This window comes from Phodopus roborovskii, unplaced genomic scaffold (genome assembly GCF_943737965.1).
Source record: "Phodopus roborovskii unplaced genomic scaffold, PHOROB, whole genome shotgun sequence".
Classification (NCBI taxonomy): domain Eukaryota; kingdom Metazoa; phylum Chordata; class Mammalia; order Rodentia; family Cricetidae; genus Phodopus; species Phodopus roborovskii.
The window spans coordinates 31,969,207-31,996,791 of NW_026126433.1; the positions used below are offsets into that span (position 1 = coordinate 31,969,207).

Here is a 27,585-nt window from a genome sequence, read left to right on the forward strand (position 1 = left end):
ATGTGTCATGGTGTAACAAACAGTATAAGGGGTTTCAGCACAGAAGCAACAGAACCTAAATTGTGTTTTGTAAAGTTTTCCTGAATTTCTGAAAGAATAACAGTATTGAAAAAGAAACAAAAACCAGCATTCATGGTACTTGTCTATGTCTGGCCTACTTGGTTTAACACCATAACTTCCAGTTCCATCCATTTTGCTGAAAACGGCAGTATTTCTTTATGTTTATGGCTGAATAATACCTTGTTGTGTGTATGCTCTATTTCACTTACCAGTTTATTTGATGGACACATTGGTGATCCCATATCTTAGCTACTATAAATATGTCTGCAATAAAAATGCACAAATAAGTATTTCTTTAGTGTGATGATTTCATTCCATTGAATGAATACATATGTGTGTGTGTGTACGTGTGTGCGTGTGTGTGTGTGTGTGTGTGTGTGTGTGTATCAATAATGGAGAATAACTGAGTCATGTGGAAGTTCTACTTTTAGGATCTTAGACTAGCTTCATACTCTTCTTCCTAGTGTCTTAGTTTCTATTCTATTGCTGACCAACTCATAAAAGAAAGCATTTGGGGGAGACTTGCTTATAGTTTTAAAGGGATAGTCCATTATCATCAATGATGGGAAACAAAAGGCAAGGCACTAGGCAAGTAGCTGGATGTTTACACAAGCAGCAGGCAGACAGAGATATAAACTAGGCATAGAGTATAGGCTTTTGAACTTCAAAGCCCACCTCCAGCAACACACTTCCTCCAACAAGGCCACATCTCCTAATCATTCCAAACAATATAGAAGCTTATAGGGGACATTCTTTTTCAATCCATCATACTTACAACTTGACCAATGATGTATACAAGTTCATTTCCTCCATACTCTGACATTGTTTCGTATAAGATTCCTTCTAAATACAGTGATATAGTATCACTTTTGGCATTACTCTGAGGGCAAAAGACACAGGGCATTTTCCCACTATTGAAAATTACACAGTCAGTATCTCCCCCACATTTGGGAAAACTTTGCACACCCAAAGTGCAAAAGTTAAGCCTCACCTGGGGAAAACCACTTTTGTCATCATGGTAACTCCTGCCAGGTAATACAGTCGGGGGTTCTTTATAGCTCTGGGATATTAATCTACCCCCAGATGAACAGCTATACAGTATTCTTTCTATCCTAAAATCTTCTCTGTAGGTTGTCTCTTCTGTTTTCTGTACAAACATTTTTTTTTTAAGATTGATTTTGTTTCTTGGACTTATCCAGATTATTGACTATACCAGTGTCTTCAATGTTTTACCCATGTTTTCTTCTTATAATCTTCTTATAATCTCAGGTCTTATATTATGGCCTTTGATCTATTTTGAGTTGAGTTTTATACAGAGAAAGACACAATAGTTTCAGGACCTTTTTTTGAAGAGGTTGTCTTTTTTCAAATGTGTTTTTGGCACCTTTGTTAAGTGGCTGCAGTTGCAAGGCTTTATTGGATTCTGGGTTTCATACTGTTTTCTATAGGTCTACGTATCTGGTGTTATGTCTCTGTTATTATGGTTCCTGAAGTGGCTCGAAATAAGGTATTGTGGTACCTATGGTTTTGTTCTCTTTGCATTTTTTTTCCCTTTTGAGATTTCTTTTAAAAATCCTGATACTTTGAATGACTCATACCAAATGGAATGAATCATACCAAATGGTCTAATGCATAAATATGAGAGGTCTTCAAAGTTTTTGTTTTACAATTTTCATTGTAAAGTTATTTTAGTCCTGTATTTAAATTTATTCCAAAGGTGTTGTGTGCATGCATGTATGTATATATGGGGTGCTAACTATAAAAGAGGCTGCTGCCATGATTCAGGAGAGAGCTTTTAGAGAGAATGTTTTTATAGTCTTCAAAACTTACACTGGTAAATAAAACTTTAAGTAGCCTAAACAGGTTTATTGTTGATTATACAAAGCACTTATTTTCTGTATTTTTGTGCATACATACCAACAACTCTTGAGGGTTTTTAGAAACATTTTTTCTTTCCAGAGTCTTAACTGTCTTTAGAACATCTTATTCTAAAGAGGTTTTTATGGGGGTGGGGAGTGGGGAGTGGGAGGTACTGGGGTTAAAGTGGAAGGATGTTATATAATGAATCTATTCAACTCTTGTCAGAAAACTTCCTTGAAAGGGGAATTAACCTTGGTGGTATTAATCAAATAATATGGAACTGTCATTTTCTCATCATTCTTATAAAAAAAGGAGGCATTGGAGACATATTCTTATACAAAGGGTCAATGATTTCCTTAAGTTTCATAAAATATCAAGTTACTATATAAAGCTGAATATATTTTGTACTTTAAAACTGAACTATCTAGAAAGAGTCAGCTTCAAACACCTGCTGTCAGTTATCTTGTAAGACTAAGAAAAATGCTGCAGTTTTCCTTACTTCTTTTGGGAAACAGTGAAGGGAAATGGAGGGAAAGAAAACTTTGGAGAACTACGTGAATCGTTAATAGGAAAAGATATTTAAAAAAAGCTTTTATTAAGGCCACTGACTAAAATTTTGTTTTATCAAAATAAGTATCTCAATTTGGTGTGTCTGGTTTACTTAAAAAAACTGAGAATTAACCAAAAGGGCCCACAGATGAGTAGAACACAGTACAAGAGAATTTTCTAATTAATGGGGCATTTAATGCTAAACACTTTGTCACAATCTTATTTGACCTGAGAGATAGTCTTATTTTACAACTAAAGCTACAGAGGTACTGGTTAACTAACATGAGCAAGACACCCAGAAAGGATCAAGATCTTAAGTCTAATATCTTAACTGTTAACTCATTTTATACTATCTCTATGTTCCTTCTCCTAAAAGTTAATCCTTTCAAATTTTTTCCCAGAAAAAAATTTCCTGTCTTTCAGGCACAAAAGTGACTCTAGACCAGGGATTGGGTTACATTTAATTGAGCTGTTGGCCAAAGTCCCATGGAAATCCCCAACAACCCAGGCTGTTGCCACGATTATAGGTGGCTCTCCACAAACTAACAGCAAGGCCCCATTGCTGAAGACAACACCTACATAACTCAGTGAACATGGAGAAGTTGAGCTGGTGCCTACATAGAGTCTTCACACTTATATTCTAGCGTGTTTGGTACAGGAAAGTATGCTGCCTGCTAACAGGAAAAGAAATGTAAACACCAACTCATCTACAAATGCTTTGATCTACAATACTGTCCTGCCTGCAAGATAAGGTAGAGCAATGGTGTCACTATGCTTATGGGAGTAACCAACTAATATCTGATTTGACCTGAGGCCCACTCCAAGAGAAGAAATCCATACTCAACACTGAGTTGGTGTCCAATAACCTGAGACTAGATAGCTCAGGGACCTAGGGTAAAACAAAAAGTAGCAATAAAATGACTCATAATGACATTCTGCTATACTCACAGATCAGTGCTTTATTCAGCTATCATCAGAGAAGATCCCTCCTAAAGCAGATGGGAACAAATACAGAGATCCACAGCTAGACATTATGCAGAAAGTAAGAATCCTTGGAACACTCAAACCTAAATGGGGAGTGTCTATCAGAGAGTCCTAAGGAAGAGGAGGTGTAAAGTATCTAAGAGCCAGAGGGGATGGAGGACACCAAGAAACAAAGCCCTCTAAATCAACATGAGCAAAACAAATTATTGAACTCACAAGAGTCCAAAGCAGCATGAGTAGGGCTTACACGGGTCTACACCAGGTCCTCTGCGCTTACATATGGTTTCCAATTTAGTGTTCTTATGTTATTCCTGAGTGTGGGAATGACTGAGTCTCTCTGTCTTGTGCCCTCTCTTGGTCTATATTCCTTCTATGTGTTCTATGGAATTCTGATGTGTTAGCTTTTATCTTATCGTACATTATTTTATTTCTATTCCTTAGCATCCCATTTGTTTTCTAGTGAATAACAGAAAGAGGGTGGACCAGAATGGGAGGGGAGTGGGAAAGGAACTGGAAGGAGTTAGTGTAAACTGTATTCAGGATATGTTATGTGGGAAAAAATTCTGTTTTCAAGAAAATGGGAAAAGGTATTTCAGCTTTTAGATGTAGCCCTTGGTCCCTATCTCTATGAAATTTCAGAAGTCAAGTCAATTTCTTCAATATCCAAATGAGTTTCATTTTACTGCATTTTTGTGAATTAGAATCTGAACTAGGATTAGTTATCTAAAAGCACAACAAAACTATGTCCCTTGATTACAAGGAGTACTTACACTGAATAAAACAACTCAAAAGGCAATGGCTAGTGTGGTTTAGAATGCATTTGGCAGTATCTACTCACATTAAGCATACAATTCTAAAAGTATAACCACAGAAGTGTGTGCCTAGTCACCAGAAGACAAATTCAGGATCACTCACAGCCATACTTAACAGCCTTAATAGGGAAATAATGCTAAGGGTATTAACAATGAAACAGAAAAATGCAGTTGAGATGCTGCTTTGTGTGTGATCTTGGTGCTGACTACCTTAGTCAAATTCCTACTGTGAGAAAACATCAAGTTTTCTTAATTAACATTAATTGTTGTTGTACTAATAAAAAAGTTATTTCAAAAAGTGAAGCATTTTCTTCTTGTTGGTATAATAGCTCAAAACAGACATTAAAGCAAAAGATACCCAGTCTACAATTCACAACCCCAGATAAGCTAGAACGTTCTTCCAGAAACAGATGGAAGTAGATGCAGAAATTGACAACTAACCAATGGGATAAGCTACTGGAGTAGAATCAAAATGAGGGAAGTGCTGCGGTAGTATAAACAACAGAATCAGTTGACCTGAGCCAGTGAAAGAAAGTCTGACAAACAGGGAACCTGCTTAAGCCTTACCCTCTCCAAGGAGCAGACTAGAGGGGGAGGGGAAGTGGGGGGGGGGAGCAGGAGGAGAAGAGGGAGGAGGAACTGGGATTGGAATGTAAAAAATAAATTAAAAAAAAAAATTTTAAAAGTAAAAACCAGACATTAAAACAGGGTGTTAAAATGATTTTCCTTTTAAATGCTGGCTAAAACTTTAGAGATAACGCATTCCTTTTAGCATAAGAAGTATATTTCAGAACTCTTAATTTATTTATACCATATTGCCACACAATAGGGAATCAGCACAGGCCACCACACAATCAGTTTTAAGTATTTTAAATAACAATTATTAGTAAGTAGGAGGTTCTTAAAACTTAAGTTGTGCTGCCAAAATGACAAAATTACCCCCTTTCTGCTAAATTAACTTTGTATTCCTAACTTCAGATTGAAAAAAGGGAATGCATGACATGATGATCTGCCCCGTACGAGTAAAGACAAACTCAATGCCTTTCTTTTTTACATTATAATTAAAACACTTTACTGATTAGTGTTTTTTTAGTTAGAATGACTTTGAAAAACCAACATTTTTCTAAGAATTTCCTAGCCTTTCATTTGCAAAATATTAATTGACAAATATCAAGATCTGTACTGTTTTCTTACAAAGAGATATTCAAAAGACCCAGTATATAGTTTATTTAAGAACATTTCTTCCACTAGAATATTTAGTAAGTAGAAAAGAATAGCTTTTGATATAAATATTTTATTAACTAGAAGAAGGAAAATGGCAAAGAGAAAAAGCAGACAGGCAGGAAGTCAAAGTTTATTTAAAAGCTCCTTTGCAAAATAATTCTTGACAAATATGACAGAGATGAGTTAGTGGAAAGAATGAATATCCTGAGGCACACTACAATACTGTTCCTCACAGTTTATTTGGAAGAGCTACCTTATTCCATTACTTCCTTAGAAATCATGATACTATGACAATAACCTACCCCATGTTTTGGAAAGCTATGCAGGTACAGAAATAAGCCTAAACCAATGAGGTCAAAGATGTTTGCAGTAAAAACTTTAAGACACTGAACAAAGAAATTGAAGACACCACACAACAAGAAGACCTTACAAGCTCCCAGACTAGCACAATCAATTGTGGAGGAATGGCTATGTTACCAAAAGTAATTAATCTACAGAATCAAATGCAACCCCCATCAAAATTACAAACATATTCTTCACAGAACTAGGAAAGGCACATATAGCGAATGCAATCCTAAGCAAAAAGAACACTGCTAGAGCTATGATAATAACTCACCTCAAATTTATACCCCAGAAATACTGTGACAAAGAAAGCATAGTTTGGCATAAAAATGTGTGGTCCAGTAGTAAAGAATAGAAGACCCAGAAATAAATGTGTACATCTTTGACCAGCTAATGTTTTCTACAAAGGTGTTAAAAAAATATGTTAGAGAAAAAGTACCCCCATTCAACAAATAGTGCTGGCAATCTAGATAGCCACATACAAAAGAATAAAATTAGACCCATATATCCTACCTATCACTCACAAAATCAAACCAAGACGAATCAAAGGCTTTAATTTAAAACATGCTGTAGGAAAATAATTTAGGACAAATGTAAGGCAAGAACATTCTAAAAAGGATTCCAACAGTATAAAAATACTGACATATGGGATTAGATGAAATCAAAAAGCTTTTTCATAGGAAAGAGAAATATCAGCACAGAAAACATAGGCCACAGAATGGGAGAATTTTTTTTTTTGGCCAGATTTGGATGTGGTAATGGTATCTAGAATATATAAAGAACTGAAAATTAAACATGCAAGAAACAAAAATGTTGATCAATAAATAATGAATCATTGGGCAAATAAACTGAACGGATCCTTCTTAAAAGATGAATCACAAGTGGCCAATAAAGAATATTCAACATCCCTATCTATCAGAGAAATGTAATTTTAAACTCCTTTAAGAGCCCACCTTATTACAGTCAGAATGTCCATCATTAACATAACAAATGCTGGCAAGGATCTGGAGACAAAACCAAAACCCTTACTCATAGATGGTGGGAAGGTAAACTAGTGCTGCTATTATGGAAATCAGTGGAGGAGTGCTGGTTGGGTTTTTTTGTCAGTTTGACACAAATTAGAGTCATTTGGCAAGAGGGAACCTCAACTGAGGAGCTGCCTTTGGAAATGTCAGCAGTTGGGGCATTGTCATGCAGGCTGTACCACCCCTAGAAAGGTAGGGCTGGGCAGTATATCAAAGAAAGCTGAGCAAAACCAGGGAAACAAGTCAGTATTCCTCATTTCCCACCTCTGCTCCTGCTTGAGTTCCTGACCTGATTTTCCTCAATAACAGACTGTGATCAGGAAGTATAAACCACCTAACAAGTTGCTATTGGTTAAGGTGTTTAACACAGCAACAGAGAAGCAACTCTGGATAGGAGGCTTCCTAATTACCTCAAACAAAAGCTTTCATATAAGTCAACTCTACTGCTACTGGGTACATGCTGAAACTCTTAAATAGTACCATGGATACTTGTTCATCCATGTTCACTGGTGCATTGTTCACAACAGCCAGGGAAAATATCCCACCTAGATGTCCCCTAACAGATAAACCGATATTGAAAACCCTGTACATATACACAATGAACTTTCTTATTCAGCCAAAAGGAAAAAAATGAAACTTTGGTAATAGTAATAGATCTGGAAATTATTATATTTAATGGGGTAATCCAGTCCCAGAAAGAAAGGGGTCCATGACGAAACAAGGAATTTATAAAGAAAAGTGTGGAAGGAGAATTTTAAAAACTGTATTAAAATGAAATAATGAAAAAATTACTTTGTATGCTAATTGAAAACAAAAAAGCAGCTTCAGAGTACAGGCTTATAGTGACAGAATGAAACTCCTGGTGGTTTTATTAACTGTGATGAACACTGTGATCTTTTACCCACTGTAATCACAGATGACAAAGGACATGTTTGCATTTCTTTTACTGTAAATTTGAGTGATTTTCTTAACATTAGAAATTCAAGTATTTTCAAGATTAAATTTAAGAAATTGAATCCAGGTTCCAGAAGACCCATAAACAGTACTAGGTGTTATGGCTCAGGAGACAATTTCAGAAAGTCATCCATCCAGCAAACTACACTACAGCATTACTATTCTTCCGCAAGCAATGGAGAAAGCCATTTAGCAGAATAATTAAGCACACTAAACTCTGTAAGGAAAACCACAAACTAATATACTATGAACACAAATATCCTCTTTAAGAAAACAATATGAAGTGATGGTTAGTAATTTCAAGCTGATACTGTATATAATGCAAACGCATTAACATATCATATAGTCACTTTCCTCATTTCATGAAACACAACCCTTAACTTAGTGTATAACTTGGGATAGCCTATGAAGACTTATTCATCAAAATTAATTTTAAATACTAGCTGGTTTAAAGATTATAGAACTCAAACACCTGAATTTGGTTTCTTTTAAAGAGTACTATATTAAAAAGGGGTCAGAACCATTCAGGATAATCAGGCAAAGTAGGATTTTTGCATAAATGCCCATGTTTTCTTTGTGTATATTGTGATTGATCATAGCGCACTGAAAAAAGTTTTAGCTTCTTTGTGTTTTCCCACTGGTTATATGTAAAATATCACTTTATAGAGTAAGTTATAAGTAAAATGAACAGGACAATGAATATATTATCAATCAGCATCAATAGCTGTTGTAACTTTGAAAAGCAGTGTAAAAGAGAAAGACACCATGCAACAGAGCTTGGGTGGAGGGTTTTTTTATAGGGGGAAAATGAATGAGAAAAGGTGGGAGAGGAGACTGGGAAAACCAGTCTTCTGGGGACAGGAGCTGTAAAAGAGGAGAGGAAGAGAGAGAGAGAGGTAGAGAGAGAGAGACAGAGAAGCAGAGAGAGAAAGAAAGAAAGGAAGGAAGGAAGGAAGGAAGGAAGAAAGAAAGAAAGAAAGAAAGAAAGAAAGAAAGAAAGAAAGAAAGAAAGATGGGAAATATGCATGGCCCTTTTAAAAGGGAACTTAGTGAATATGCACAGGTGATGCAGCTGAGGGCATACCCTGACAGAACCCCAAGGGCAGGCCACTATAGATGCCCAAATACTAACAGCTGTTATGTAATTAAAACTCAAGATCTCTTTCTGTGAATATAGCAAAGCAGTCAGATCTTCCTTACCAAAGTATTTCACCAATGATTTAGAACTTTCCTTGCATACAAAATGCTTTCCAAGTTCAGATGCTATGCAACTACTAACAAGAGCCTTTGAGAACAAAAGTCCAGCAATGTTTGCATATAAAATGATGTTTCTCATTAGGCTAAGAAATAGCACTTAAGCTTTATATAGCTTATACACTTTTTAAATACTTTAAAAGTAAAAGTACTAATGTCTAGGAGGATTGAAATGGGTAGTTTTATGTTTCTGTACGTTTATACTTTAATTTAAATATATACTTTTCTTTTCATCAAGCAAGCTATCCCCTCCCCCTTTTTAAGACAGAGTCTCATTGTATAGCTCTGGCTGGCCTGGAACTTATAGAGATTCTACTGTCTCTGCCTCTTTAGAACTGGGACTAAAGGTGTGTACCACCATGCCTGGCCCATAAAACTAACTTTCAAGATAATTGTCAGCCATTTTGACAGACAATCCAGTATAAGAGATGTGTATGTGTAATAAATTATTTAAAAGGAAAAAGTAGGTATGGAGTTGGATATCAGTGGCAGAGTATATGCTAAGATAAGGCCTCACACTACCACCCCAAAAGAAAACAGGGAAAACAAATATAGTCAACTAAGGGAATTAAAAAGAATAAAGTAAACAAAGGTAAATAGCAAAGGAATTTTTGAAAATTAATTCCTGACACATTCCACTGCCTAAAAATGTAAATGGGATGAGACTGTAATTCAGTGGCAGAACACTTGTCTGGAATGCATAAATCTAAAGGTTTGAATCCTGCTGCTTCAAGAAGAAAAGAGAAAGTGAAGAAGGAAAGGAAAATTACACGATCTAAAATTGTTATAATTTTTCTCTTTTGGAGGAACCAAAAATACCACAAACACAAAAGAAGCTAACAAATGAAGGAATTAATTACTGTGTTGTGGGGGAGGGACCTAATCATATTCCTTAATGTAATATAAGTGCATCAGTATTAAAAACCCCTGACTCTAAATGCATTTATCTAACCATTTTAAAAGTTGCACTGGTAATATATCATTCACAGTTATAAGCTTATTAGGGATATAATTACACAAATTTAACCATCTAATTTTATTTTGTGGGAATTACATAAGCCTTAATATTTTTATTACTGACAAATAATAAAATTACATAATCTCCATTAAAAGTTCAAGTGAGATTTTGGTCTGTGAGTATGGGTAAAAAAGGAAAGTATGGGGAGAAGGGGAAATGACTGGTTCTCAGTAGACTGTCCTAGCTCGCCACGGGTGTGAAACTGGCCACCATACCTCACACAGCAGCAGGTCAATGATGTGGAATACCATGCAGAGAGGGAACTTGGCAGTAAAAAGAGTGAGGAACCATTGCGATGCATACATGTGAGCCTCCAGGCTCAGATCACAAAAATGGTTGTACAGGTCCGGCAGCTGTTCCTAAAAGTCAAAACCAAAGATTTAGAGGGACAATTGCTGACAAAGCTTTATTTCTTGCAATTTCTATCAAGTTCCCTGTTGTACTCAAATTGTCTTCCAGCACTGGTTGTCTTTTGTGATGACAGGAGATGGGAACTGAACAGATGACAGATGAGTGTATACTGAAAACATTTGTTATAACAAAAATTATCCTTGCTATCACAAGTGTTCTTGCTTCCTGGGAGAAATCTTTTTCTCTCAGAACACCTTCATTCTAATGAAAATCCTGACTCCAAGATAAGACACAGGATTCTTCTCCTACCAACCTAGAAACAATATGTGCCTTCACTGTAAATCATCAAACATTATCTGAAGTATATAGTATGATTTTAGAATATTCTTGCGTACTTGGAAAACTCCAAAGCATTACCAGATACCAAAGTCTATCTGGGAAGTGGAGAAATGCTTCTGCAGTTCACAGCTCTTGCTGATCTTCCAGAGGACTTGAGTTTGGTCCCCTGCACCCAAGTCAGGTAGCTCCCATTTAACAGAAATCTGCTGTCCTCTTCTGGTCATCATGGTGACCCAAACACAAATGCATATGCATGTAGACATATACATACACACAAAGAAAAGTAGTAATATCTATCTTAAAAAAAACCAAATCATGATAATATGAAAATGACAAAGTAAATTTGTACAAGGGCATCATAAAGATAACTAGCTCCTAACAATGTCTTTATGCTGCCTTTACTCTTTCACTAGCTAAACATGCAAATGCTTTTCAAAGGCATGAGAGTCCAAGCACAAAGTATTCCCACAACTGAAGGACAGAAGCAAAAACACAGAAAAGCTCATGTTCATTTTCTTCTACAAACAGACCACACATACACACACACACACACACACACACACACACACACACACACACACACACACAACCCATTTATTGTACAAAATGATGACTTTGAAAAGGACCCAAATGTATCTTTTTGATAGTTTAAATACAAATATCTAAATGTCATCAAGCCCAACTAGTTCTTCATTTATTAGATGTAGTTATTTGATTTTTGAAGACAAGGTACACTGACTTTTGAAAAAAGTAACTATCATGTCTGAAAAAGTGTTAATAAAATAAAAAAAAACTCTATTTACATTTTCAGTTGTACTCATTAGACCTTCATAATTAATTACTGTTCATCAATTATGTTAGGGGTTTTTGATAACAACAAATTTGTTTTTTTTTTTAAATTTATTTTATATAACAAAGTGCAATTAAATGAAAACAAACATTTATACACAATATTTGGGAATTTGGGCATTGTTCTTTCCAAACTACTTCCTGCTGGTAAGGGGCACTGTCATGGGGGATTTGAAGAAGATTCAGAAATCCTGGCTGTAGTCTATAAGGCTGCTTGATAACAACAAATTTGTAGGTGATAGAACTTCCCACTTTTCCTTACCTGCATTAGTTTCTCAAGTTGATAGAATTTGCAATGAAGATCTTCAAAATTGTTTTTGTACAAGTCTCGCAATCCATAGTAACCCATGATTTTCACCAAAACACAGAATGCTTGCTCCTCTGGCATCTACAGGAAACACACATATGAATTATGAATGAATGCCACTTGTTCAGAAGTGAGAAGGTCTTTCAAGTCCTCTACAAAAGCGGCTGAAAGCCTGTTGTGACATTAGTCTTAGACACCTGCTCCCTCGTTTCTGGATCAAATCTCCTAACAACTCAATAATTCTGAGTCCTGACAGTGTTTCTGCATAAAAAAGACCACATATTTTTTCTCTATAAAATAATTACATTCATTTTACTTTCCCCTTTCCTACACAAAAGGCAAATATATATCACATACATGTATAACATATTTTGCTTTTCTCCCATTAATATAATGAATTATTTCTCTCTTGTTATAGAAACAGTTGCATCTTTATTTTTATAATAGTTGTAGCATATTCCACTGTGTGAATATTCTGGAATTCATCTAATGAGCCTCCTATGAATAGATAATTGAGTTACTATTAATTTTGTATCACCAATAGCTTCTACAAAAAACTTTTTCTACACATCGCCTTTGACGCAGGAATAGGCTATAGTACGGGATTAGGCCGAAAAAGAATACATAGATTTTTGTTTATTTATTGCTTGGTTTTTTAAACAAGGATTTGTTATGTATTTCTTAACCCTTCCAAGTTCTACAGTTATAGGTGTTAGGCCATCAGTCCTTGGTCATATTTTATTTGGTCAGAAGAGGTCACCAGATCTCATTACAGATGGTTGTTAGTCACCATGTGGGTGCTGGGAATTGAATTCATGACTTCTAGAAGAGTAGCCAGTGTTCCTAACCCCTGAGCCATCTCTCCAGCCCCCTTGGCCATATTTTAAATGTTGACAGTGCAATGTTATTCTTCCAGTATCTTCTTGATGTTGCTATTTTTCTTTCAATTAAAAGGATCACCAGCCTATAATTCACACCACCGCCAGAGAAACTAGGATACAAGGAGGAACCTAAGAGATTCATACAAGGTCCCTCACAGAAGGGGAAAGGAACAAGATCTTCTGAGCATATTGGGAGTGGGGGGGGCAGTGAGTACAGAGGGAGTTAGGAGAAAGAGAATGGGAGGAGAGCAGAACATGTGGGATCAGGAAGATTGAGTCAGGGGATGAATAGACAAGAGCAAAAAAAAAAAAAAAAAAAAAAAAAATACCATAATAGAGGAGTCATTGTAGGCTTGAGGAGAAAACTGACACTAGAGAAATATCCAGAGACCTACAAGGATGACCCCAACTAACAATCTGAGCAACAGCAGGTCCTTAAATGCCCTTCCCTGATAATGAGATTGATAACTAACTTATATGCCATCATAGAACCCTCATCTAGTAGCTGATAGAAACAGAAGCAGATACCCACAGCTAAACACTGAGAAGAACTCCTGGAATCCAGTTGCAGAGAGGGAGGAGTGATAAGAAAAGGGGTCAAAACCAGGCTACAGAAACCCACTGAGACAGCTGACCTGAAAAAGAGCAAGATCATGAACCCCCAGACTGACAGCTTGGAAACCAGCATTGATCTGACTCAGACCCTCTGAACATGGGTCTCAGTTAGAAGGTCTGGTCAGTCTAAGGGCTTCTGGCAGTGAAACCAGGATGTATCCCTGATACAGGAAAGGACTTTGGGTGTACATTCCCCATGGAGGGATACTCCCTTAGTTCAGAGACAGGAGGGACCAAAGGACTTGACAGATTTTGATGATCCCACCTAGAAGGCATCACCTTCCCTGTGGAGTGGGTGGGGAATGGGATAGGAAGGGTGGTGGGGGGGCATGGGAGGGAGGGAGAAGGAACTGGGATCTATATATAAAATAAGAATACATATATTAAGGGTTTCTACCAATAAGATTTAAAGGACCAAAAATAAATCAATCCTTTCATAGATGTTTTATTGAACAGAAAATAAGGCCTGAAGTCAAAGGAACAAATTTCATAATTATATTATCACAGAGCTCAAACAATACGAACAGGAACCCAGTCAATATTCTGAAAATTACAAGCAGAGCGACAAAGGTGTCATAATTAATGTTCAAGGGATAACTAAATGCTGTGGGATAATTGTTTGCAATGACAATCTGAGACCTTTAATAAAGATAAACCTTGAGTCAAAGGGCAAAGTCCATGACAAGCTAACCAGAATTAGCCAAAAACATTTTGGATGGTCAGATAAAAAGGTACAGGATGAGATAAAGTGGGACTTAGGAAGATTCCATTATCGTTTTGATCTGGGAAGGTAGAGTCAGCTCTTTTTTTCTCCCTCTGCTTTCTTGATCTATCAGCTTTGCAACCCAATATCTGACTCCTGAGATTTTATTGATGAAAGAATACTTAAATAAACACATCACCTGGCATCTAACACAGGGCATTATATCATGCCAAGGCAGTAAAGCCACAACCTCTCTGTATTTTGTGTGACACACTAATCTACAATAAACTATAGTCAATCATGATCATCAAACTGGCTCCCCAGAAATGCATGGTGACTAGAGAAAAGATGCTACAAAGCCACAAAGATGGATTAGCAGTGAAGAGCTCTTGCTGCTTGTCCTGGTTGTTTCTTGATTTTTTTTTTTTTTCAGTGAAAGATGCTTTGTTTATTTCTTGTAATTCAAGATGTAGTTGCAGAGCATATGAGATGTACTGGCTAACCTGTGTAGTAAGAGCTTTCTTATGTGCCAGTTTTATTTAGGAAGGACTGATAGGGGCAATATCAAAAGTGGAACAAGATACTATAATTGTTCCAAAAAAGCTTGATTTCATTGACAAAAGTGTCTGTCATAGAGCTAAGGAGGAATACAATCTAGGTTTCAGATTTTTAAAATTTGAATTTGTACTCACTGGAGAGAAGTTTAGAAAATATAAAACACACAGAATAAAACTAAAATCACCAACTGTTTTGACTACAGAAATTAACATTTTATAATATATAGATAATCTGAATTTTATTTTTATTTATCCTTTTCCTTATACATATTGACATTACCATCCATTGACATTACCAACCTTGCGAATTGGTTGTATCTACCCTATGGAATTTTAAGTATTTTTCCATGTCTGACATATACTTTTATATGCCACATTACTGGCTGGAAAATACCTTATATACACATGTGTTTTAACTTACCGAGCCAGCCCCAAATTTGGGTCCTAATTGTCCTCTATCATCACAGCTCTTCCACAAACATCAGCACACATTCATTTTTGAATCTCTTCCTGATTACTTCCTCACACACGTTTACAAAAGAGAAATGGGTCAGGGATTGCTGCTGAACTACACTCAGTGTGTATTCCTTGCTTGTTTTTCAGTATCCAAACAGCATTTTTTGCTGAGTCTGTGGATGATACTTTGCATGTAGACACCTTTCCACCTATAGTTCTGCACCCTGGGATGGAGGTGGACAACTGCTATTCATTGGCAAACTCTGTTTTGACTTTTCTGGTGAGTACTAATAGTACAGTTGAGAAGAAAGCAGCCATCCAAGCTCTGAGCAGCCTTTGCTGAGACCAACTAAGAAAGACTATGGAAAGGTTTTAGCCCAAGGTACATGGGTGGTAGAGGCATTCAAGACTGGATTTAGTCTACTTTTGACTCACTTAGAAGTTGGTTTCCAATCCCATACAGATTAAATAATCATAACTAAAACAAGGATTTAGAAAGTTTGCACACATCTAAGGCTTTCGGCATACATTGCTAGAGTAATGTGTAAATTAGAGTCCTGTTCTCCATTTATCCTAGGTAACTCTGGGTATTCTTCTTTTTTTTTTTTTCTTCTTGTTTTGTTTTTGATTGACATAAGCTACATCAATTGAGAAAAAGTCCATTATCTTGATCTGTAGGCAAGTGCACTTTGTTGATCAATGATTCATGTGGGAGGACCCAGCCACTATGGATGGTGCCATCCTTAGGCTGGTGGTTCTGGGATGGATGTATGAGAAAGATACCTAATGCATGGTGGTGGTTGTGCATGACTTTAATTCCAGCACTCAAGACATAGAGGCTGGTGGATCTCTGTGAGTTAGAGGTCAGCCTGGTCTACAAAGCAAGATCCAGGACAGCCAGGGCGACACAGAGAAACACTGTTTGCAACCTGCACCTCTCCCCCTGCCCTCCCTCCCAAAAAGAAAGAAAGAAGGAAGGAAGAAAGGAAGAAAAGAAGGAAGGAAGGAAGGAAGGAAGGAAGGAAGGAAGGAAGGAAGGAAGAAAAAGAAAAAAGGGAAAGGAATGTGAGCCAGGAGCACAAGGCAGTAAGCACGTTCCATCATCCTCTCTGCTCCAGTAGCTGCCTCCAGTTCCTACCCTGACTTCTCTGTAAGATAAAACAAGTCTTTTCCTCCCGAAATTTATTTTGGTCAGTGTTTATCATAGCAATGGAAAGCAAAATAACACACTGCTCTTGCAGGGGACCTGAGTCAAATTCTCAGCACATTATTCATAACTTCTGATAACCCCAGCTCTAAGGGATACAATTCCCCTTTCTGGCTTCTGAAGGCACCTACATTCATATGCATATACCCCAACTCAAACACACTTGATTATAAATAATTCAATACATGTATTTTTTCTTTAAAAAGAAAGATACTGCAGTAGAAAACATGACTATAGAGTCATACCAACATAATATTAATTCCCAACTATGCTTTAGTTATGAGCTGGTGACTTTGAAAGCAGCTAAGCTTTGAGAGTCTAACATTTTTAGCTTTAATAATTAAAAATAATAAAGCTGTGAAGTATTAAATGAATTATGTGAGAAGTAATAAACATTTCTCTTCTTTTACTTTCTTTTGAAAACAGGGACTCTCATACATCAACACCACAACAGTGCTTTACATAGAAGTATCAAAAGGATAAAGGAGTACACAAGTAAAACTTTACCTTCTCAAAAACTACAAAAGCAACTTTTGTTTTAAGTCCTTTCTATTAAAAATGACCTTTTGGAATACATGCTCTTAAAAGCATTTTTAAAACTTTCTTTTTATTTATTCTTTGTGTTTTTATACCATGCATCTCAACTCCACCTATCTCCCATCCCCTCGAATTCGCTCTCTGCCCCAGCAACTTCTTTCCCAAAAAATTAAAACAAACCAAAAGAGAGAGAGAGAGAGAGAAAGAGAGAGAGAGAGAGAGAGAGAGAGAGAGAGAGAGAATACAGGGGGAAAAAGAAAAGAAAAATATTATTATGGAAGCTGCAGTGTGACCCAGGGAGTCACGAAGTAAACCTTTTATCCATACATCATATACATCATTACATGCAAGCAATCATTATAAAGAATCATTGCTTGGTTCGAGGCCCCTGATTTCTGCTACACCATCAACTCTGGGCCCTAACTGGGACTCTTCATAGATACCCCATTGCTGTCCTGTGTCTGGAGACCTGGCAGCCCTAGGTCACAGGACCAGCCCCCTAAACCCCTCCCCCACATGCTCCAACAGATCAGAGATGGGGATGAATGTTGGGGTGCACAGACACATAACCCTGGTTCTGGGTCTGGGTAGTTGCAAAGTTGGTCAGCCCATCAGCTCTCCCCACCAGGTCTTCACCACCAGGGTGAGCTCCTCAGAATTTGCCCTGGCTAGTTCACCCCTTGCAGTGATGAGCAAGGGATAGGATCACTTCTCAGGCTTTCACATCCTCAGGGTATGTTCTCTCACACCTATCCATAACTCTGCCAAAAGGGCCAGCTCTACTGTGCTGCCCAGGCAAGGTGCAGGGGCCACTCTCCCAAGTGCTGCAGCTGATGAGGGGCAGGGACAACTCTCCAGCTCTTACGACCTCGGGGCCAGCTCATCCACCTGCCTCAGGTGTTAAGGCATCTCTCCCCCACCCACAATGCCACAAGACGGATGCACAATGGGGACAGTTCTCCCATGCTCACAACTTTGGGGCTAGCTCACCTTTGCCAACAGAGTTGACTTTACTGTGCTACCCAGGTGAGGTATATACAATACCTTTTGTCTCCTTGGGTGTGTTTCTTTGCTTAGTTTCTAAAATTAATATATAAAAATTACATTAATTATATTAATGGGTAAAATTTGATGTTTTGATACACATTGGTTATTGTTTTTGATTTATTTTGAAATTCTGGTCTCACTATGGCTGGTCTGGCTTTGGTTCCAGATCCAGCTGGCCTAGAACTCACTATGTAGACCAGGATGGTCTTGCACATGAACATAGGTCTACCTGCTTCTACTCCCTGAGTGCTGGGATTAAAGGTGTGTACCACTATAGCCAGCTACATTGTATAGTTTGTAAATAAGATTAAATAAATGATCTCCTTAGATATTTATCATTTATTTTTAAATTTTTTGATTTAATTTTTTATATAGGTTTTCTGAGATGTTTTCAATTTTTCATCAGTATTTTAGAGTTTTCATTATAAAGTTCTTTCACTTCTATGTATTTTATTTTACTTTATTGTATAACAGTATCCTAGCTAGAATTTCTATTCCTGTAATAAAAACACATGACCAAAAGCAATTGGGGAAGAACTTGGGGAGCTTCACCACCAGGGTGAGCTCTCCAGCATTGCCCTGCCTAGCTCACCCATTGCAGCAATGAGAAAAGGGTGGGGCCAGTTCACAGGCGTTCACATCCTCAGAGTCTCAGTTCTCCCACACCTACACCTCCAAGGCCAGCTCTACTGTAGGGACCACTCTCCTAAGTACTGCAGCTGATTGGGGACAGGGACTGCTCTCCCACCTGCAAGTAGTTGATGGATGCAGGAAGGGGGCAGCTCGCTCCTGCCCACTGACACAGAACAGATGAGTAATGGGGACTGTTCTTCCATGCTTTGGGGCTGGCTCATTCACACCTCTGCCAACAGGGTCAGTCAACTGTGCTGCCCAGGTGAGGTGCAGGGTCCACTTTCCCAAGTGCTGCAGCTAGTAAGGGGGAGGGTCAGCTCTTTTGTTCACCACAGGTGGCAGGGGCAAGGGGTGAGGGCATGTTTCCCATGTGTATCACTGGGAAGACTGTAGTGAAGGGTGGAACCATCTGTCCAAATTGTGGGGCCTGTGAGAAGTGGAGCCAGTTCTTCTGCTTCAGTTGTCAGCAAGAGGCAGAACCAGCTCTCCCAGGACCAGCAAAGGATAGTGCAGGCAACACACACAGCCCTTAAATTTCAACAAACATGGTTCCTATGGTCCCCTGTGGTAACACAGGCCATGCAAAGCAACACAGGCCCCAGCTGCAATAGGACCATGAACTCAGATACGGCCCTTGACAGCAATAGCTCAAGCCTGGACATCAACGTGGCTATGGTGGTTTGAAAGAAAATGGCCCCCAAAGGAAGTGTCACTAATGAGAGTTGTTGCCTTGTTGAAATAGGTGTGCTCTTGTTGGAGGAAGTGTGTCACTGTGGAGGCAGGATTTGAGGTATCATATATGGTCCAGCTACATCCAAAGTTCATTTCTTATTGCCTGTAAGATGTAGAACTCTCAGCTATCTCTCATAGTACCATGTTTGCCTACATGCCACCATGTCCTACCATGATGATAATGGACTAAACCTCTGAAACTATAAGCTAACACCTCAATTAAATGTTTTCCTTTAGAAGAGTTGCCACAGTCTTGATGTCTCTTCACAGAAATAGAAATCTTAACCGAGACAATGGCCCTGGTGGCAGCACAGGCCACCCAGATCAGTATGACCCTGTTGGCAGCATGACCCTCAGACACCAACATGGTCTCAGGTTGCTGACCTGACCCTGGTGTCCCCACAGCCTTGATGGTAACAGAGCCAAGGATATTAATATGAAGTGGTTTCTTTTTCCACCTCACTATGTTTTACATCTTGTGGAATGATCTACCTTTTCCTCTGAAAGCACTCTATTGTGCTTTCTCTGAATACTCTATTGATTTCCTGACTTTTTTTTCCAATAAAGATAGATGCTGATTATTTGGAAAGTCATAAGCTCATGAGACTTCCTTTTCTGTCCATATATATGTTGAAATGCAAATAAAATGTTAACTGCTAGCTATTTATTTACATTTTCCCTTTAAATCAAATAGATGCTAAAAATATAAGTAAATCAATGTTAGTTCATTAGCTTCCTATGTGTTATCAATTTAAATGAGCAAGATCAGGAGCCAAAAGAAAATTGGCTGTTAATTTTAGAAATAATAGAAGCCACTAGTATTACAGACATTCATGAATCTACCTGATTCTCAAAAAAATCTTAGAGTAGGCATTACTTTTACATTTGAAATATGAGACTAGTGAAGTTCAGAGGCATTAAGTAATTACCAATAACTTTAAGTCCATTAAGAAAAGTGGATTTCATATCATGACTTCTCTTTTGTCACATGTACAAAGTCAGTCATATTCTTTACACTCATAAGAAGGTCATGTCTACAAAGGTAATGATATTGTTTCCATATCATAATGGAGGAAACTGAACCCTGGTTTAAGAATTCTGCCCAAGGTCATATTAACCTAAGAGACATTAAATAGTGATTAAATTTCCTAGTTTTCTCTTAAATACCCTTTGAAGGGTTCTGTTTGGAAAGGGCAGACAAGCATAACTACAGAGGTTTAGGATGACAAACTAAGAGCCCTGGATTTCAACCACATTAAAATCTTTGCCATTGAACTCCCAGCTTAAAGCCAGTAAATGTCTCCACTATCACACATAGTAGAAAAAGTCTAGAAAAATGTTACAAATAGCTTTGGTTATATACAATGTACAAATAAAGACATCTGGATGCTGCTATCTTAATCTGTGAAATCTTGATTTCCAAGACAAGTGGTAAGCAGCTCTGTTTCTTATTTATTTTTAATACTTTATTACTGTTGTTTTATGTGTTTGCATTTTATATACCTGTACATATGTCACATGCATGAGTGGGTGCCCATGGAGGCCAGAAGAGGACCTCAGGTCCCCTGGAGCTAGAGTTAATGGCTGTAAGCTGTCTAACTTGGGTGCTACGAACTGAACTCAAGGCCTCCAGAACAGCAGTTAGAGCTCAACCCCTGAGCCATCTCTCCAGCCTGATCTGTTTGTCATTTCTTATAGCCACTATGAAAATCATATCTTAATCCTGTCTTTAAGGGACTAATTCCACTAAGGGACTAATAACATTTTAATTTATTTTATTCTGAAATAGAATTCACAAAGTACACAAAAGTCAAATGTATGCTCTAATAAATAACTGGTCAAAAGGCAAAAACACCAAAACAAACCAAAACAAATAAACAAACAAAAACAAAACAAAACAACAACAAAAACCACAAGGCCCCATGCAGCCACCAGCTAGTCTAAGAAAGAAAATACTGTTTTTTACCAATGAAGATCCCCGTGTTAGCCTTTTCAGTAATGAACCTCTCCTAGAAAATTCACCATCCTGACTTCAACAGGAACCATTACATTTTGTACTATATATATTTTCATATTTTAATTTATGTAATATTCTAAAAGAAAATAACTGCCCATTATCGAATGTTAATATAAAACTGAATCACACCAAATGTAATCTTACACCTTCTTTAATAGAACTTACACTTATAGAATTCATTCATAATAATTTATACAGTGTAAACATTTTTTCCATTTCTATAACATTCTACTACACAAAATACTACCACATAGTCATTTTAATGTTTCCTTTTAACTTAAAGTTGTGATTACAACAATAGTGGATATTTTTTCAATGTTTTTGTTGTGTGGTTTATTTTGTTCTATGTGTGTGAGTGCTTTGTCTGAATGTATGTACCTGTAGAGACCAGAAGAATGCACTGAATCCCTTGCAGCTGGAATTACAAACAGTGAAAACTACCTTGTGGGTACTGAGAAATGGACCAGAGGATTATAGACACTCATGCTAGGGTAATTAAAACAAGAGTTGTGATGTATATGTGTAAAGCATTTGATCAAAATATTAAAGTATGCCTGTGAGTAAAATCAGGGTGTATATATGTAGCCCTTCACCAGAAAAACAAAAACAAAAAAACTAAAGAACCTGTGCCTACTTAGAGATTTTTAAACACAATACATTTAAATAACACAATCCTTCTTTCATCTGGAGAGTTTCTCTGCATGCCAAATAATTTAAAATATAGTAATTTAGCATTAAAAATGAGCATAATTTTGTAAAGGCCAAAAACAGTATGCATTCAATTTAAATTAGTTTAAAAGTAGTCGGCAATGCATATGGTAGAAAAACATACTATGTTAAAATTGCATATGATTTTCATAGACAATGAAATATATAATCATTCACTTGATCTATTAATATTAACATGGTGATATTAAAGATTATCTACATTTAAGTTCTAAAGTAGTTGAAAATTGTTGTTCTAAGTCAGCTATAATACTCTCTAACTACAGATAACATAGTTCTTATAACTCACTCAATGTACGTAACAGCACCTATTTGATAATCCTTGCACTGCTTAAACTATTCAGTGCCACGGAGCTATTGCCAAAGCCCCTGAAAACTTTCTACAACACAGAAGAATCTAATTTTAACAGACTATTTGGATATGAAACTCTTGAAAAATTCAGAACTTCATTTTGAATATACTTTTGCGTTTTCTTTACTCTTAGGTAATGAATGCAAACTATAAATGAAGGATAGCATTCCACAAAGAAGCAGATTTTGGCAATGATTAATATGCACTTGCCAAGGATGATTGCTGCAAAAAGCGTGAGCAGCTTATATAAGTGATAAAATTATTAGTCAGTATGACCCTAATAACATCTCTCTGGACTTGTGATGGTGTGCTTGGTGAATTCTTTAGGGTAACCTATGGTTTTCTACTAGCTTAGGCAACAGAGAAGAATGACACAGGAAAAAAAACCTTTCTGTTCTTCAAACTAGCTGACAGGTTGACAGGCTAACAAAATATGTTGGTTAATTTATTAAAAAAATACAAATTACAAATTAGAATATATTTTAATTAGTATAATGCTGAATATCAGTTAACCTTTTTTTTTTAAGGATGCTGAAGGCATTTCTGTCTTTCCAGTTATTTTTAAAATCCATGATGACTACATCATTTAATTAATTTAGAGTATGAGACATATTAAGGATGTCTGTCTTGGGTGATATTTTAGTGACCAAGTTCACAAAGGCTGATTTGTTATATGGCTTTCATTATTGCAAATAGGTAGCACACAAAAGTTCTAATTATTTGCCTTTTCTAGTTATTTGACTCATTCTCGCTCTCCTTAGAAGGTAAGAACAATAATGTGGGTACATTCCCAAATAGTTACAAACCTGAAAATAAGCTAAGCCTCCCAGAAACCTCATGCCAGATTTCTTAGCACTATGTTCTCACGCAAATTTAATCAATGGATTATCATATGTTTATAGAAAGGGCTATATTGTGTAGTGGTTTCTTCTAAATTCAAGCAATCCACCTTGGAGGGAGGCTCTTTAAGATACAGAAAGTAAATGAAATTTAAAGTCTTACAAGGCTTGGGAATGAAATAAACTTAGAAGTCTCAAGAAAGTTCTAAGTGTTAGGTCACAAGCCCCTTCTCCCAGGTATTAAACAGTAATAACTGCAATGAAAACTCTCCAAACAGCTGCAAACTGTGTTGGGATCTTCATGGATTCAGCTTTTGTGAGTTGTCATTTAGGCAGGAGTGCACATTTTGGTGACACAGCTACCTCTGAGTCATCCCCTGCTCTCAGACTCCAGCAGGTAATCCCAATAACCTCATCTTTTCTCCTGGCTGGCCTGTCACTGCTGCCTGTCTAAGATAAGTGGATACTTGGTCACATCTTCCCCCAAATGTGACACACAATGGACAGGGGTAAAAATGATCATATGTGGATATTCAAGGATTATTTTGTGCACAACAAAGCAGTACCACTCTTGACTTGAATCTTAGATTTTCATCTCAGTGAGTACAAAGGTTCCTTTAGAAGAAAGTTGGCTCTGAACCATGAAACACACTGTCCAGTCTCCTGAGGGATCTAACCATTTTATACACTGCTTACATTCAGTGCTAGAAGAAGAGCCCCCAAAGAATTGGGACTATAAAGTGTTAGATATCACAGGGCATCAGAAAACTGGATGTGAAGATATCAAAAAAAGAGAAGAAAAGCAAGATCACAGACAGGATGCAACAAAAGAAGCATTAGCCTAAAGTGAGGTGAGGAGAATCATGCCAACCGAACCATTGAGTAACACTTTTACTAGAACAAGGTAACCCACATTGAGATAGTCAATCTACTACAAATGCTCATTTTCAGAGTGCTAGGCTCAAAGTAATGCCTTAGTTTAAACTTGTTGGGCCTCTTTGCTGCACCCGACACCATGAATTATTTTCGTCCTACTGAAAAAGTAAGAGGTGAAATATTCCACTTCTTCTTCAACTATTTCAATGTTTGGTGTTCTCAAACTTCACTCTCATTTTCTTAGTCTTGTTTACTCTCCTGAGACAATCTGATCTACTCTCATCTGTCGGCTTTATGTCTCCCCAGGTTATCAGTCTTTAGTATCAGTGAGTTGCTGCACAGCTCTAATAATTTCAGAAAATCCCAATTTCAAAGAATTTCAAACAAGATTAGCCGGGTGCTGGTGGTGCACACCATTAGTCCCAGCACTGGGAGACAGAGGCAACAGGATCTCTGTGTGTTCAATTGAGGCCAGCCTGGTCTACAGAGCTAGTTCCAGGACAGGCTCCAGAGTTACACAGAGAAACCCTGTCTCAAAATACCAAAAATAAATAAATAAATAAATAAATAAATAAATAAATAAATAAAATTAATAATTAACCACAAACTGCTTTCATTCAATCTAGTATAATTCTTTCAGCTAAAAGTACTCTGCCACCATCCATCAAGCTAGAAAACCTGGCATGTCACCTTTGACTTTTCCTTTACTAATCCAGAACCTGCCAATTTTTCCTTCTAAATGTTTCTCACTTTCTTCTTTTTCACATATTTTGTGGAGACTGATGTTTTTAAGCTAGTATCTCCACAGCTGTTTGTTGTTCTCAGCTCTACCCTCTAAATAAAAACAAATACAACAAGAATATGAATGTCAACCCTTGGTTAGTGAGCACATTTGTGTTAGAAGGAAATCACTGTAGTGGAAGGATTCTGTAGTACTTACCATGTGGCTTCTGCCTATCTTGCCATTTTTTTCCCCACACTACTTCCTACATGTAGTAAAGTGTGACCTTCTGTGGTTTCTCTCTAAATATAGTATCCATTTCATACACTTGCTCTTGTTCTCTTATCTACAATTCCTAAACTTTAATTATCATTTCTTGCCAAAATAGCCACCTGCTTCAGAAAGTTTTTCCGTCAGTTCTGGCAGGAATGGGTGGGTCAAGTTTGCTGTCTGCTATCTTGCCCCAGTGCTCCACTTAGATAAGCACACTGAATTCTCAATGAGCATGTATTGTTTCTCTCATCAGAAAAACCAATAAACACAAAGAAAGGAGACCAAAAATAAGTTTGTATGTACATTATTTGTGTCCCATCCTGGACAAAAAATACAAATGATTCATCTCTAATCCCACTTGAAGCCCAGAACCTATCGATTGATGCTAAATGAAAGTGATTGACAGAAAGGAGGAGTATATAAAAATAAATCACAAAAAAATCTAGATTTCTTTGTTATAATAGTTCATTGTGGTCTGAGTTCTGATATTCATGCTTATGCTGACTTCTTTATTCAAGATAGTTGAGCTAAAAATAACTCAAAATAAGCAATTTGTTTGTTTCTAGCCAACAAACCTAATTGGAAAACTGTCCTGTCTTGGACATCAGATCTTTTAATTTATCACCCAAGGTATAATTTAAAGAGATATGTCATGTGTAATCTTCCTCAAACAGGAAATCAGCACGAATATAAAAACTCTGTAGAAAATAAACTTAGTAACAATATGCTATTTAGCACATGGAAAATTACTTACATGCAACAGCAATACAGCGGCAAGAAAAGACTGTCCTTGACAGTACCCAATGTCTTCATCATACACAGAATAGGCCTAGAAAAAAACAATGAAAAAGTCACAGTAAGATTTATACATTAGAAGCTAAGTGTTGGTTCACATCAGGTGCCTGCTTGTCCCGTCTTTGAGCTTTTTGTTACACTTCATCCTACCAGAGACACTTGCTCAACCATGTTCATTGCTGCTCTGCTCATAACAGTCAGAAACTGGAAACAACCTAGATGTCCTCCAACAGAAGAATCAATAAATAAAATGTGGTTCATGTATACAACGAAGTATTACTGAAACATTAAAAAAGAAAAAGAAACCCTGAAATTAACAGGTAAATGGCTGGAACTAGAAAATCATCCAGAGTTGGGTAACCCAGAAAGAGAAATATGGTACGTGTTCACTTATAAGAGGATATTAGCTGTTAAGTCAATGACAAGCTACAATCCACAGAATTCCAGAGGGTAAATACAGAGTAAAGGAAACAGGGGTACAGATAAATCTTGTTTACTAAGGGAAATTATGGATGGATGTGGGACTGGAACAAGAGGAACACATTGGGCAGAAAGGAAATTGGATGAGGGGAAAGATAGCTAAACTTAAGGGCTCTTTGAGGGGGAAATAAGAGTAGAAGCTTCTTAAAATATATACATGTATGAAGGCAATCTAAATGAAATGAACTGCCAAACAATGGGGGAGATGGAGTCTAAGCTGGCCATCTCTTGTCACCAAATGAAACTTCAAGTCCATGGATTGATTTTCACCTAATTGAGTTGTTGGTCAAAGGAGTCCCATGGGAACCCCAAATAACCTAGGCAGTTTCCAAGACTATAGTGTACTCTCCACAAATGGACAGCAAGGCCACAGTGCTGAAGATAACACCTACACAACTCATTGAACATGGAAAAGTTGAGCTGATGGCTACACAGAGCTGTCAGTCCTATGTTCTAGCATCTTTGGTACAGGAAGGTATTCTGCCCACTAACAGAAATGTAAACACCAAGTCAGCAACAAATTCTTATTTTATTTTATTAATTAAAGTAAAAAACAAAGTTTTTTCATCAAGATGGTGCCAAAAGCGAAGGAGGAAGCTCCTGCTCCCCTCAAAGCCGAAGCCAAAGCAAAGGCCTTGAAAACCATGAAGGCAGTGCTGAAGGGTGTCCACAGCCACAAAAAGAAGATCCACACATCACCCACCTTCCAGCGACCCAAGATCCGGTGGCTCTGGAGGCAGCCCAAAAATACCCTCGGAAGAGTGCGCCCCGGAGACACAAACTATGTCATCATCAAATTCCTCCTGATCACTGAGTCAGCCATGAAGAAGAGAAGACAACAACACACTTGTGTTCATTGTGAACGTCAAGGCCAACAAGCACCAGATCAAACAAGCTGTGAAGAAACTCTTTGACATTGATGTGGTCAAAGTCAACACTCTCATAAGGCCTGACGGAGAGAAGAAGGCGTATGTTCAGATGCCTCCTGATTATGATGCTCTGGATGTTGCCAACACAATTGGGATCAACTAAACTGAGTCCAGCTGGCTAATTCCAGATATACATTTTTTCACCATTAAAAAATAAAATAAGAGCTTTAAAAAGACAAATTATTTGGATTTGAGCAATTAATTCTTCATACCCACTTGGTAACTAATATTACTTACTTGTCCCCTCCATCACAACTAAGGAAACTAAGGTACAATGATTT

At 37.3% G+C, this 27,585-nt stretch overlaps 1 protein-coding gene across 3 annotated transcripts in view; it reads right to left on the reverse strand.

Annotated features, from left to right (window-relative positions):
• Rabgap1l (RAB GTPase activating protein 1 like) overlaps positions 1–27,585 on the reverse strand; it is a 569,277-nt gene that overhangs the window by 203,006 nt on the left and 338,686 nt on the right. For all 3 annotated transcript variants that reach the window (XM_051186069.1, XM_051186071.1, XM_051186070.1), the window contains exons 15-17: positions 25,855–25,929; positions 11,884–12,009; positions 10,298–10,441 (exon numbers count right to left, since the gene is read on the reverse strand). In XM_051186069.1, coding sequence (XP_051042026.1) covers positions 10,298–10,441; positions 11,884–12,009; positions 25,855–25,929 — 345 coding nt within the window. The remainder of the gene's footprint in view (positions 1–10,297; positions 10,442–11,883; positions 12,010–25,854; positions 25,930–27,585) is intronic.